The sequence below is a fragment of the Glycine max genome, chromosome 10 (genome assembly GCF_000004515.6).
Source record: "Glycine max cultivar Williams 82 chromosome 10, Glycine_max_v4.0, whole genome shotgun sequence".
Classification (NCBI taxonomy): Eukaryota; Viridiplantae; Streptophyta; class Magnoliopsida; order Fabales; family Fabaceae; genus Glycine; species Glycine max.
In genome coordinates, this window is record NC_038246.2 from 46819355 (window position 1) to 46834432 (window position 15078).

General features: G+C 37.6%; 1 protein-coding gene across 1 annotated transcript; it reads right to left on the reverse strand.

Annotated features, from left to right (window-relative positions):
- Positions 1 to 11356: 11356 nt before the first annotated feature.
- LOC100813022 (protein DETOXIFICATION 49) lies at positions 11357 to 13495 on the reverse strand. The gene has a single exon (XM_003535578.4). It carries the CDS (start codon positions 13213 to 13215, stop codon positions 11623 to 11625), a length of 1593 nt encoding a protein of 530 aa, XP_003535626.1. The 5' UTR covers positions 13216 to 13495; the 3' UTR covers positions 11357 to 11622.
- Between the last annotated feature and the right edge of the window lie 1583 nt (positions 13496 to 15078).

A 15078-nucleotide genomic window follows, 5' to 3' on the forward strand; every position in this document is an offset into this window, starting at 1 on the left:
TATAAATTAAACTATTAGAATTAGGGGTCAAATAACTAATAAAATTTGGATAAAAATCAAAATTGCTTTAATCATTGTTCAAGTGAATAGGTGACAGATATAAATAGACATTGGGTGCAAGTGCGACAACAAACCCAACAGAGAGCCAGGCCTTATCCTATAGAGCAACAGAAATTCAAATAAAGAAAACTGGTCCCCAAAGCTAACACAAATGTCTCTCATCTTCAGTCAAAGTCAGTACGCAGAACTAGGTGGATAATTCTGTTGTCATCCTGATCCTTATTACTTTCGGGAATGAAGATTTTGAACACCTTGAAAAATAAATATAGATAGTAAAGATAAAAAAATGTTTGAATTAAAGTTTATAAATTTAAATTTGAGTTAAATTCAAGTTTGTAAATTGAGTTTGCAAAAAGTATTTTAAATTTTAGTTTTCTAAAATTAAGTTTTTTATTTTTTTATTTGTAAATGTTACTTTTTTAAATAAACTTTAGCATGTGCACCCAAGCAGGATCTCTTCAGCCTCGAGGTAGAGCTAGCACACATACTAATTAAATATATATTAAAAAAGGAAAAAGACTATTACAAAAAATCATGGGATCAAAGATCAAACACACGAGGACAGAATCATCCGAACCTACAAGAGGATAAAAGATTCTTATATCTCTCAAAGTCAAATCTATCAAAAGAGGGAATTGCATCCCACCAAGTATAAGTAATGTGCGAATTGACTACAAAATTCCTAACTTATCCGCACAAGTATTTCGATGTAAATGCGAAAAAACAAAAGTCATGTCTTTACAAAGATTTAGGGCATGCCTTCATCTACCACACTTAACCTCCATGGGATGAAGTTCCACATTTAGGAGGATTAATAGGGGCCTGGAAAGCTTTAAGAAATCTGAATTCCTCCAAGGAGTTATTCATGGTACCTCTTTGAGTATTTGGCAGTAAGAAAGGATCCCAAAGTGATTAAGGAACCAACTTAATTAACAGATAAAGCAACCTGAGAAAAGCGCAGACTGTTTCTAGCAAACCAAATCACCCAAAATATATGTTAATAATTGTTAAGGGTAGAAAAGAGAGAGAGAGAACGAGGAGAGAGAAGATAACTACGTTGATATACTACTGAGTAATTTCTCATGTTTTATTCATGAATATCATGCTGCTTTTATACAAGGGTCTCTATTACGAGCTTCGTAACGACTAGCTTAACAGAATAACGGAATATCGTTCTAACTAACGTAACTGATTGGTTCCATGCATGGTGCAGCGTATGCGTAACTATACATAGTCTTCGAGGTACTTGGGGCGTGAGGCTTGTCTTCTTGGTCGTGCCTCTCGGTCCATTGTTGTAGAACTGGAGTTGCTAACATTTCCGTCCCCTGGGAAACTCACCTTGTCCTCAAGGTGGGGATGGCCGCGAAAGTCCTCCCAGCTCTCCCAGGTTGAGTCTTCGGGTGGCAAGCCTTCCCATTGAACGAGTACGGAGCGGGTAGGTGGAGACACGGAAGTGTCTAATCGTGAGTCAAGGATAGTGAGTGGCTTTAAGATAGGTTGATTATGGATCGCCTCTGGTGGTAATGGAGACGTGGGAAGTTCGAAGGGGCCGTGGTGTGGTCGTAGTAACGAACAATGGAATATGGGGTGTATTTTTTACCCCGGAGGGAGCTGTAGGCGGTAAGCCACCTGACCGATACATTCCAATATGCAGAATGGTCCAAAATAACGTTTGGTGAGCTTATTGGAGCGCCCCTGTCGTACTGAAAGTTGATGATAAGGCCGTAGTTTAACATAGACTAACTGCCCTACCTCATACTGAACGTCTCGTCGTTGCTTGTCTGCAAATTGCTTCATCGTAGCTTGGGCCTTGATTAGTTTGCGTTGAAGTGTTGCGTGAACTTCTACTCTTGTTTGGGTGACTACTGCTGCTGCGTCGTTATTAGAACTTCCCAAGACGTAACTAGGAACAGATGGTGGTGGCTTGCCGTAAGTGGCTTCATACGGCGTGAGCTCGGTACCGGAATGTTGTGACGTATTATATGACCATTCAGCTAAGGCAAGGAATTTGTACCATTCTTTCGGCCGGTGGTGGACGAATGACCGGAGATACTGCTCTACCGTGCGGTTCATAACTTCTGTTTGGCCGTCGGATTACGGATGATAGGCCGTGGACATGCGCAGCGTCGTACCCTGCAAACGAAAGAGCTCTCTCCAAAAGGAGCTGATGAAGACGGGGTCACGGTCGGAGATTATACTCCGAGGAAACCCGTGAAGTTTGCATACCATATCCATGAAGAGGTTGGCAACTTTGAAGGCTGTGAATTGGGTGGGTAAAGCTCTGAGATGTACTCCCTTTGTAAACCGATCGACTACCACGAGGATCGCCGTGAAGCCATGCGAGCTTGGTAGATGTGTGACGAAGTCCATGGAGAGGTCTTCCCACACGCCGTTGGGAATGGGAATGGGTTGGAGTAAGCCCGCGGGTTTTCGTGTGAGGTGCTTGACCTGCTGACACACGATGCAATTCCGGATGAATGCTCGAACATCCTTCGCCATGGAAGGCCAGTGGAAGCTTGATTGCAGGCGGTGTAGGGTTTTCTTAATGCCAAAATGGCCTCCGATTGGTGTTGCATGGTACTCGTGTAACAGGGATTGTATGAAGGGATTCTTGGAATCTAGCCAAATCACTCCCCGGAGAAGGATGAGGTCATCGAAAATGGAGAAGTCGGGATATTGTTCGGGGTGAGCAAGTATAGCTTCGCGTTGCTGTTGAAACTCAGTGCTGGCCTTCAATGAGTCTTTCAACTGAATCATAAACTCATGATGGGGAACCGAGAGGATTAAGCATTGAGCTTGGGAAGAACAGTCAATACGAGAGAGAGAATCCGCGACTATGTTCGAAGACCCTGCTTTGTATTGGATTTCATAGTCGAATCCCAGAAGCTTAACTAGGTAGAACTGTTGTTCAGGTGTCTGAACCACCTGAGACATTAGTTCTCTAAGGCTTCTATGGTCCGTGTATATCGTGAACCTATGGCCTAGCAAATATTGCCGCCACCGTCGCACTGCGGCCGTGATCGCGTGCAGTTCTCGAACATAAGCTGAAGCGTGTTGAAGTCGAGGGCAAAGAGGCTTGCTGAAGTATGCTATAGGATGGCCATGTTGTTGGAGGACTGCTCCTATGGCACTACCCGAAGCGTCTGTTTCAAGTATGAATGGGAGGTTGAAGTTGGGTAAGGCGAGGATGGGAGCTGTGGTCATGGCGGTTTTTAGAGAGTCGAAGGTGGACTGGGACTCCGAACTCCATTGGAAAGCATCTTTACATAGCAATCTGGTCAAAGGTGTTGTCAAACCTGCGTATCCTCTAACGAACTTCCGGTAGAAGCCTGTGAGGCCAAGGAAGCTGCGAAGATCCTTCGAGGAGCGAGGGGTAGGCCAGTCAATAATGGCCTGGACCTTGGAAGGGTCAGGCTGTACTCCCTTCCCGGAGACGACGTGCCCTAAGTAGTCAAGTTGTCGTTGTCCGATAAAGCACTTCGAGCGCTTTAGATAGTATTGAGCCTGCGATAACGCCTGAAAGATACATTCTAAGTGGAGAAGATGATCAGGAAGGTTTTCGCTATATATTAATATATCGTCAAAAAAAACTGTTGCGAATTTCCTCAAGAAAGGGTTGAGTAACGCATTCATGGCCGCTTGAAAAGTGGAGGGTGTGTTGCATAACCCGAAAGGCATCACCCTGTACTCAAAATGGCCGTTGTGGGTTCGAAAAGCGGTTTTAGGAACGTCATCTTCTGCCATCAAGATCTGGTGAAATCCCTGTCGTAAATCCAGTTTCGAGAACTAGGAGGCACTGGCAAGTTCATCCAGGAGCTCTTCAATGGTGGGTATTGGGAACCAGTCCTTCACCGTGATTGCATTCAACGCCCGGTAGTCGACGCACATGCGCCACGTGCCGTCTTTCTTCTTCACTAATAAGACTGGTGAGGAGAATGGACTTCGGCTTGGTTGGATTAACCCGGATTCGAGTAAGGAGGTGACCTGTTTCTCAATTTCGTTTTTCTGCGAGTGAGGGTACCTATACGGTCTTACGTTGACTGGGAGTGCTGAGGGAATGAGGTTAATGTGGTGATCATGCTGTCGAGGTGGTGGTAAGGTAGTGGGTTGTTGGAAAATAACTTGATATTTGAGGAGGAGGGTGTTAATGGCGGAAATGGGGTGAGGTGGTTCGCTGTCTAAGTCGGGTTGAGTTACAGGTAACAGGGACAGGTGAAATAAACCCGAGATGGAGTGGGTGTGGAGGCTCCGTTTAAGTTGGTAGGCTGAGGTGGGGTTGGTATCCGAAGAAACGTCTGCGTGAAGAGTAATGGGTTGGCCCATGTAGGTGAATGCCATCGTAAAGGCGGTGTAATCAGTAATAATTGGGCCCAGGGTCCGTAACCACTCAACCCCCAAAACGACGTCGGCGCCACTTAAAGGCAAAACGCGCAGTGTAACCGTGAAGGGATGACTTTGAATGAGCATCACTCTTAAGGTCGTCGTCTCTTCCATGGCTAGGCCGAGGAATTTCGCGACACGTGGTTGTATGAAATTGTGTGTACTTTCGCTATCTATCAAAATAGTGACACGTGCATGATTGATAACACCGTATAAGCGGAAGGTATCGGTGGCCGGAACACCAGCCATAGCATGTAAACTGATGTGGGTTTGGAATGGAGTGGGGTCGTAGGCCGGTGCGGTTTCCGTTAAAGGTTGCGGAAGGGTATCATCAAGTTTAGTGTTGGGAAGTAAGGGCTCGTCGGAGTCTGCGATGAACAAGAGAACGCGTCCTTTACATCGATGAGAGGACGACCATTTCTCATCACAATTGTAGCATAGGCCTTTCTCACGCCTATGCATCATCTCTTCTGGAGTACGTTGGATGAAGGGGTTTTTGGGTCGAGGGTGTTGGGGCAGAGAGAAGGGTTGTGAGGGCGTGGTTTGAGGTACTGATTGATGAGAACGTGAATTTTTCCGGCGATCATTGATCTTGTCTTCTTGAAGACGAGCAAGGGAAGTGGCGTGGGGCAGCGACACCGGCTGGAAGGCTTGTACTTCCCTTCTTATTTCAGGGTTAAGTCCTGAAATAAAGCAACTTAGCAAATCGGAGAGGGAAAGACCAACAATACGATTAGCCAACCTCTCGAATTCGGTCATATATTCTGTGACTGAACCACGTTGGACGAGTTTGAATAGAGCGTCGCGAGGATCATCGTAAATGGAGGGAGCGAATCGAGTTTCGATTGCATGAAGTAGAGCTTGCTAGGTTGTAATGAATCCATTTCGATACATCCATTGGAACCAACTGAGTGCGGCGCCGTCAAGGTAGAATGACGCAACGGTAATCCGGTCTTCTTCGGGAGTTGCCTGGTAATCGAAGAACTGGGAGATCTTAAAGATCCATCCCAGCGGATCATGGCCATCAAAACGGGGTACATCAAGCTTAACGGGGGGACGCTGGTGCATTCGAGAGGATGAAGATGGGTGTTGATGTGGAGGTACGGAAGAGAAACGCTCACACATGGCGTCAACTCTAGAGGCGAGCTCGGAATGTTTTGCCGCAAGCGTGATAATGGCCTCTTCGAGGCGGTCGCTGGTGGTGTGGCGAGTGGCGTGCTCTGCCATGGCAGGTCGGACCAAGATGTTAAGGGTAGAAAAAAAAGAGAGAGAATGAGGAGAGAGAAGATAACTACGTTGATATACTACTAAGTAATTTCTCATGTTTTATTCATGAAAATCATGCTGCTTTTATACAAGGGTCTCTATTACGAGCTTCGTAACGACTAGCTTAACAGAATAACGGAATATCGTTCTAACTAACATAACTGATTGGTTCCATGTATGGTGCAGCGTATGCATAACTATACGTAGTCTTCGAGGTACTTGGGGCGTGAGGCTTGTCTTCTTGGTCGTGCCTCTCGGTCCATTGTTGTAGAACTGGAGTTGCTAACAATAATATTCAAAACAGAAATCAAGTTCTCCAAGTTTAACGAAATATTTAGGGAGGCTTGCAACCATCTCTATAAGCAACCAACAAAAGGACATCTTAAGAAAAGGTGCTCAAACGTTTATGAGCTATCCCCACAAAGACTAAGTGACAAAAGACTTTGGAGGAGCTATCCCCACAAGAGACTAAGTGACAAAAGACTTTGGAGGAGCAAATGTTACTTATTAGTTTGTTAATTTTTGTTAATAATAAAATTCAAATTCACAATGTTTCATTTTTTTTTCTCTTCACCATCGAGCTAACCTTATGTCTTTAATATGAAAAAAATAATGATATGTATTTGTACCTGTATGAGGAGATCATTTCTTCTACTCTTAATGAATAATATATATTATCTTGAGAATTTTACCTTTTATATATATATATATATATATATATATATATATATATATATATATATATATATATTAATGGACCTTTGTTCCATGGGCCTTATTTTTCATGACTAATAATGTTAATCTTATCATTTACTTGATTATTTATATTATCTTTATCTAATCTTGATAATGATTAATTCCTTTGTAGAGGGTCAAGCCGGATGAACATGAAAAATTACTTAATTATTATAGTAAGAAAAACATGATAAATATTTTAAACAACATAAAATAAAGTTTATAAATATATATAATATACACATATAGTACATATAAATAAAAATATATTACATATTCTCCAAATTAGAAATTAAAGAATCAAGCCTAACGAACATGGAAAATTACTTAATCATTATAGTAAGAAAAACATGATAAATATTTTAAACAACATAAAATAAAGTTTATAAATATATATAATATACACATATAGTACATTCAAAAAAAATATATTACATATTCTCCAAATTAGAAATTAAAAATCTAGTTAGTAGAAATAATTAATTTTATTTATATAAACAAAGTAAATATATATTTTTATATATTAACGGGATAGAAATAATTATATATATATATATATATATATATATATATATATATATATATATATATATATATATATAATAACAGGATAGAAATAAATTACACATTTTTAGGAAAAATTACATCTATAATTTGGAAAAATGATCTTTTTTACATTTATAAGTTGCAACATACTTAACATCAACTATAAATAATTCAAAAACTCACATTAAACTTTGCATTTTGTCAATAAATTATTTTTTAAGATTACAAATATTTAAATATTACATTAGGACCAAGTTATAGTTTTACTATGTATAGGACCAAGTTATATTAAGGGTCGAGCTCTATGTATGTCTTTATTTTACTATATGCTTAATCCATCTCATTCTCATATAATAATTTTCATTAGATTCTTTTGTAGTAATGAATATTGTTTTCTTAAAAAAAACATAAGGGGTCGTTTAGATTATGGGAGTAGTTAGACTTCCCATATTAAAATACACTGCCTAGGTTCTGTTTAGAGTAATTTCTAATTAGCTGAGAATGTAAAAATCTCAAAGTAAGTGAAAATTAATGTGTTAATGACTTTGAATAACATCCTGTTCTCACTTCTAAGACTTATTTATGTTTTTCCTCTTAACTGCATGTTGCGTGACGTAGTTAGACCATGTGCCGAATCGTTATTCAACTTTTTTTTTTCCTTCTCTCTTTTTTAAACGAAGTATTTTAATTAAAATGCGGTGTTCATTAATTGAATAGCCACAGTGATCCTAATGTCAATTGGAAGCCGTTTTAATTTCAATACAAGCATGCCAAATGACTAACATGATGTGTACGATTCCTTTAAAAAAAAATGATCTGTACATAAAACAAACAATCTAAAAGTCAAATTGTAAAATTTCAACCATTCCAGTTCAAAGCAATCATTTGACGGAATTTCTTTGTCCTTTATATTTGATAAAAATATTATATACGTTTATATTAAATTGACTTTTATCAAACTAAAAAAAAAAAAGACTTTTATATATATAAGCACCATAGATTATTTCTGTACCAGTAATTTAATATATTAACTTGATACCAAAACAAGTCAATATATAAACTATTTCTGCGTGTTTCTTAATCTTCCTAACGAGAAACTAGTTTCACGCATTATAATATACTTTTTTTTTTAAATTCTCACTTTTTATTTAATGAATCTTATACTTTCAATAAATTATAACTAAATCTGCGTAAAATAAATAAATAAATTATAACTAAATAGAAAATATACTATAAAAAATATATTACTAGTACTTCTATTGTGGTTCTTACTTTGTTTTCATGTTATATATCCTCGTCACTGCCGTATCAGTCTTATGTTACTCATAAACTTTCTGATTAACATGCAGGTTAGTGCTGTCGTTTGATGCCGGACCAAGTCCATATAATATGAAAATGAATTGGGTGGAACAAAAATAATAACTGCTTTTATCGCACATGGTCCAGTAACCACTAACACTGATCAAACTTAAATCTCTAGCCAATTCCGTATAATATTATTAACAAATTACCTGCCTAATTTTTTTTTATTCATATTGAGATGCTTTGGATATTCTTGGCGCACAAAAAGTTCACAAAAAAGCGTAAAACATGGTTTTATCACACATATAGTCACTCACTAACACTGACCAAACTTAATCTAGCCAATTCCGTATAACATTAAATACTCCGTAGAAACCAAACCAAATAATTGACTATTTTGTTGCCTAAAAATTTATTATTTATGATTGAGATGCTTTTTAAATAATTCGCGAACAAAAAAGCGTTACAGTAGGGACAAGAAACCAAACCAAATGATTACGATCGTGTAACATGCCAATGTAATATATTGAAAGCATATACTTGTCCTTTCGCATTAGCTCCGTAGAAAAGGAATTAGCATAATTGCTCATCCAATATTTCAAATCGTCTTCATTCTCTTTTTGAGAAAGTAACATAGGAAAGAAAGTTAAGCTTTGATACCCATATTCCAAGACTATATGTAGATCACTAGATCTCCAACAAAATAAAATTGAAAGTGTATTACTTATAACTCTGTCAATTAATAATGCAAGCAACAAAGAAAATAATGTTACTGCCGATTTAGCTTTATTAATGTTTTCTGAGAATCCGTTAGACCCATTAAATAAAATTGCAACTTGACCTGCAGCAGTGCAGTTTAATTTCACTCTTTGTATTGTATGATCATTCTCTGAAACCGCTATCTCCACAAAGTTTGCAATCCCATTTCTTGTATAATCCATGGTTTTCTGATGCATCTTATTCTATACATTAATAATAATAATAATACAGCAAATCATGTCCATCTTATACATAAGGCACACTAACCATAGAAGGAGGATAGGAAAACCAATTAAGTCATCAGAGAGAGACTACTTTACTAGCCGGCTTCCGGCAGTGGCAACCCAATTTTATGCATTGAATACTCTTTTTGGTTGCTGACCTACCCATGAGATTGATTTGAATTTGAAGTTGTACACATTTTATACTCCAAAAACCAATCTTCTCTCTCAAACGACTCGGGGGGACTCCTTGGACTTGCTAACTTGGCGACAAAATTTTTTCTCCTTGAGCATTGAAACACAGATTTTCATATTGTACTTGGTTTAATGTCATTTTCATATCCTCGTCCGGAATGTGAGCCTTGAACAAATAGAAAATTCTTATTACATCAATTGGTCAAACTCTACCTCATGAGTGATCGTGCAGTCTAAATTGTCAGTGGTTCCACTTTTGCTATGATCCCCCATCTTATTTTTGGCAACTAGATTCGGCAGATGAGATATTTGTGGCTGCAATGCCAAATGGCACAAATCACAAATGATTCAACTTTCGCAATAATTTATTTGACTTGGATCCCTGCTTGGTAAAAAAACAACTAATATTTCCAATAATAAGTACAGAGGAGGAGAATTGTTGTGTTTCTCTCCCCATACATTAGTAAATGTTATATTCTTGGAATTCATATTTTTGGTTCTTTAAGAGTTGTCAATTTTCAAATGTCTTTTTTTTTTACAGAATTTTCAAATGTCTTTAAAATGTGAAGAGTAATTAATTTTTCTCTTGAAAAAAATCACACTACCATCATATGGGAGGAGCCTGTGAAGAAGCATTAAACACAATAAATAGAAAAGTGATGAATTTACAAGGAAACAGGAAAGATCATTTGAGTATGAAGAGTCTCTTGTTGAGGAACATGAGAAGTGACTGTTTACCATTCATTATTACTCTTGACTACTGATACTTGATTTTGAGTGTTAGATACTTAGGAAGGATTTTTTTTATATAAGATTTTACAAATTTGTAATCTTATTTGAGATAATAAATCTTTATTGTTGGAGTATTTCTGTGATAGTATACATGAGATACTGAATCATGTGAATTCTATGTCTATCATTTCTTTTTTGGTGTGTTTTCTATGTGTTTCTGTCATCAATCATATGTACAGGTGCAAATTTTTCTCAATAGTCTCTTACACGTAATAATGCACTAATCAATTGCAGCTTAAAGTTTCATGGCATTGTGATGATAGGACCAAAGATTTTAGTTTGAGTTCTAATTAATTCACACTTATTACACTCACTTTATACTTTTTTTAATCACTCTTTTCTCTTTCAAATTTCAATCACATATCACATCGACACATCATAGCTTTAAAACACAAGTCATTTATATGAGTGAAAATGGTGTGAAACGGAGAAAGAGATTGAAAGGCTCATTTTCCTTTTAGCATATAGCAGAATTACATCAGTAGTTGAATGGTGACAAACTGAGAATAGTTAAACAAACTATTTCATTACAGGGTTACAATACTGAGAGATTCATGCCTAAAAATAAGTGGCTGCTAATGTTATGAAAAAAGAATTGAGTTTGCTCTCAACGCTACCGAACATATACAGAAAGCAGTAATTGAGCTTGCACTCATCAAATTAATATAAAAAAAATGAAAAACTCCAAAGTCAATATTAGGACATTAATAAATTCTTATTGTGTGGAGTGAAAGCAAATGTTTTAAGTAAGGTTTTTATTTAAAAAAAAAATATTTTTTATTATTGTAATTTGCTAAATAGAAAACTAGACAATGTAGGAAATTTTTATGAATATTATTTGAATTTAATATTTAACAGAAATAATTGTATAATAAATTTTATTTATGTTTTGATCAAATTTGAGATAAGTCAAGATTCTTTTTTTCTCTGGATGAATCAAAGCAGTTAAGCAACAAGCATATTTAATCTGCCTTGTAGCTGTCTATATAGTGCCTTCTTTTAATTACCCCGAGCATAGCCGCATAGGAAAGACGACAAAACATTTAGGAAACACCACGAGTTAAATAAGCAATAATTAGTTGTTTATAACGTGCAAGTTAATTAACCGATGGCAAATAAAAGAGAAACAACAACAAGACGATAATTACGTGAAAAATTTTAACATTATTATTGTAGTTAAATTCCTTGATCCACCCATGTGATCTAAAGTTATATTAAAAAAAAAAGTCATCCTCTGTCACTACCCTCTCCTTCCCTATACAGCTAAAGACAAATTCCTGATAGATTTCTCTCTCTCCCTTTGTCTTCTTTGATTTTTCCCCTTTTGGTTTTTGTTCCTGTCCAAAAAAACCGAGATTACTAAAAGTTAAACCCACGATTGTTTATCTTCTTCTGAATCAGCTAATGATAATAAAGAATCTTCCTTGATTTCAGCTTTGGGTGGCTTCTCTGCACCAACCTCTTTGCTGTCATCAACAGCAACAACAACACTGGTTAGTTTCTTTGCCCTTAGAGCCTCAACATCCCAATCCGTTTGACTCATAACCACCAACATGGTCACTGCACAAGACCCCTGAGCCGCAAGTAACCCAAGCCACAACCCTTGAAAATCAAGCCCTGCGAAGAAACCAAGCCAAACCGCCACAGGCATTCCAACAAGGTAGAAACAACCTAAGTTAATGTTAGCACCAACTTTAGGCCTTGCTGTGCCTCTTAGCACTCCGCACCCCGTTGTTTGAGGACAGTTTCCGAGTTCGCAGAGTCCTATAATCGGTAACACCAATGAGGTCAAGGTTATTATTTCCTTGTCTTGTGTGAACATGCTGGCCCAAATGTTCCTAACCAGAATGGTGAAAACAAAAGCTAAAAAACCTAACATGAAGCTGCAAGAGAGGCCAACTATGGCAGAAAGTTTAGCCTTTGAGGGCTTTTGAGCACCTAATTTGTTACCAACTCTTGTGGACACGCTGAAGCTTATTGACGATGGGAGAATGTAGAGCAGAGAAGTGGTTTGGATCAAAATCCCCATGGAAGCCACGGTTGCTCTAGGATTCACCAACAACCCGCATAACAAAATCATGATCTCATACCACCACCATTCTAGGCACACGGAAATGCAGCTTGGGATAGCCAAGTCGAGGAGCGATTTCCATTGCGTGAAACACTCAAAAGAAAAACCTCCCCATGTTTTCTTATGCGTACCAGAGAAGACTATGTAAAGAATCAAAGAAGCTATGAGGTTGAAGTTAGTCCAAACCCCGCTGAGAGCCACGCCTTTGATTCCCCAATTGAGGTGGGAAACAAGAAGGTAGTTAATGGGGATGTGAAGGAGAATTGAGAAAGTGGCGCAGAGAGTGAGAGGCAGAGTAATGGATTGGCTTCGAAGGTAAATTCTTAAAGGGTGTAAAAAAGATTGTGCTAAGAGGTCAGGGATGGAATAAAGAAGATATGATTGGGCTTGTGTGGCTATGGCCTCGTCCTGGCCACATAAAAGAAGGATATGCTTCATGTAGAGCCAAAGGAGAGAGATTGGAATGGAAGTGAAGAGGAGCAAAAGAATGGTTCTTTGTAAGCAGAGGCCGAGGAGGGTGAACTTTTTGGCACCGTAGGCTTGTCCGCAAAAGGGTTCCATTCCGACAGCGAGGCCGGAGAGGATCGAGTAACCGGTGATGTTGGCGAAGCCGACGGCGAGTGAGCCGCCGGCTAAGGCCAGCTCGCCGAGGCGGCCGAGGAAGAGCATGGAGATCATGGAACGGCAGTAGAGCAAGAGACCGGTGAGGATCATGGGGAGGGCTATCTTGGATATGGAAATGAGTTCTTTCAAGACATGATGATGGGGTGGTGTTACTGTTATGTCCTTTTGGATCAAGGGGTTAGTGATCTTCATGTCGGATTCCTCTGCCTCTTGGGATTTCATTGAGTTGCATTTGCAGGGGAGCTGGGAACTTATATGACACATAGTTTCGCGAAAAGAGTGGTTTAGAGAACACGTGAAAGTTGAACTGAGAAAGAAAGAGAGAGAGAGAGGATTCTAGGGGAAAGGGGAGGGGGTTGAGCAAAGACTTGTCTAGGGGGTTTTATAGGAGATTTTGGGTGGGAATATGGGCTTTAAATCTGTCCCTGCTATGATGTATGATTTTTAGTAAATTATATTTGTTAAGTATATAGTCAGGTATTGAATTTTTATATCAGTTATTTTGTTGAAAAAGGATGATTTTTTAAAAAGAATCTTTCTTTACTGAGGAATTAGTCTTCAACTTTTCACTAGAAGGTCCAAAAGATATGTGAACACCCAAAAACAAAAAAAATAAATTAGCACTATACGCACTTTTGGAGGGGTGGAAGCGTTCAGGATCGACCGGTCTACGTTGTGAAGAGGGCCATATCCACTTTGGAAGACTAAGATTTAGATGTTGGAGATTTGTTAGTTTTTTTTCGTTCTTGGAATATCAAAATCAAGTCCAATCAAAGTAAAACCCGGTTGTTTTAGTTCAAATATACGCTAAAAGACATGAGGGAGGATAATCCAAATTGAGAGTGTGCAGTTTCTGTTGTTTTAAGGGGTAGTGTTGCTCCCAAACAAAGGTTTGTCCTTGGACAGTTATATATGTTTTTGTAAGTAAACCAAAAGCCAAGAGCCCATTAGAGTCGATCAATGTTCACCCTTGATATATAAGGAGTTGTGCATCAGTATTAGGGGTTTAATATATTGCTTGATTGCCAACTAAATTTGTCTGCTTCGTAGAAGGGAGCACAGCTTGAGGACAAGGCTAATTAACGGTTTGTTCGACCACAATGTAGTATCTGAAGTATCCAGAGATACCATTGTGTTGTGCTGTGTTGTTTTGTGCCTCACTTTTGAAGAGAGGAATCAACCAAACATATCCTCCTTGACCACCTTTATTTATAACACTTTCCTTCTTATTATTTTATTGAGAAAAAATTAAGTCTCATTTCGACTAAAAATAAAATCAAATTTAAATATATAAATAAGAGACATTTCTTATCCTTTAAACTAATTTTTAGGATTAAATTAGACCTAAATTTACATTTTTAAGAATCTAAGATTCTTGTCTATACAAGATAACAAAAAGATGAATTTCATTATCAATGTCTTAAGTGCAAACATGAGCAGCAGATTTAACGGATTCGGTTGTTTTTGTTTCTCCGATAATGAAGGAGTCGGTAAGTGGTGAAAGTTAGTTAGTAATTTAACTGTTTATTCGTTTTTCACCAAAAGTATATATCCCCTCTAACTTAGCAATATAGACTACTGTCATGGACTAAGACAAAAATCAAAGATCACATACATGTTTAAACCTCTTCCACTCATATCACCACACATTGGTACCGCTAGTTCAATTAGAAATGAATAGCCACTTTTCACGAAAATGGAAGCGATTGATTCATAGCAAGATGTTTAAATTTTCACCAAGTAATACAAATATTTATGTGCTAACCAAGTCAGTTATGTTGATCAATTGCCATTTTTGGAGACTGAACATCCAAAAAGAATGTTTAGTGACAAATGACAATAAAAAAAATCACATTAAAGAAGAATGAGCAAAATGAACAACAAATAAATAAGAATGATTTGTAACATTTTGAATTTAATGTAATATCAAATTTACTTACTCATTAAAATAATTTGACAAAAATATTTTTAGTTTATAAATATATAATTTTATTGATCGAGATAACCAGCTTTAAATAAAAATTAAAGATTTTAAAAGTTTTTTTTTTATCAAACACCATTTAATTTAAAATGAGCTTTTTAAGTTGAAAAACAATAAAAATAAGTTGGCAAACAATTTTTATTTTT

Excerpts from the sequence above, each read along its gene's own strand:
- LOC100813022 (XM_003535578.4), bottom strand. The coding sequence starts at position 13,215 with ATGTGTCATATAAGTTCCCAGCTCCCCTGCAAATGCAACTCAATGAAA.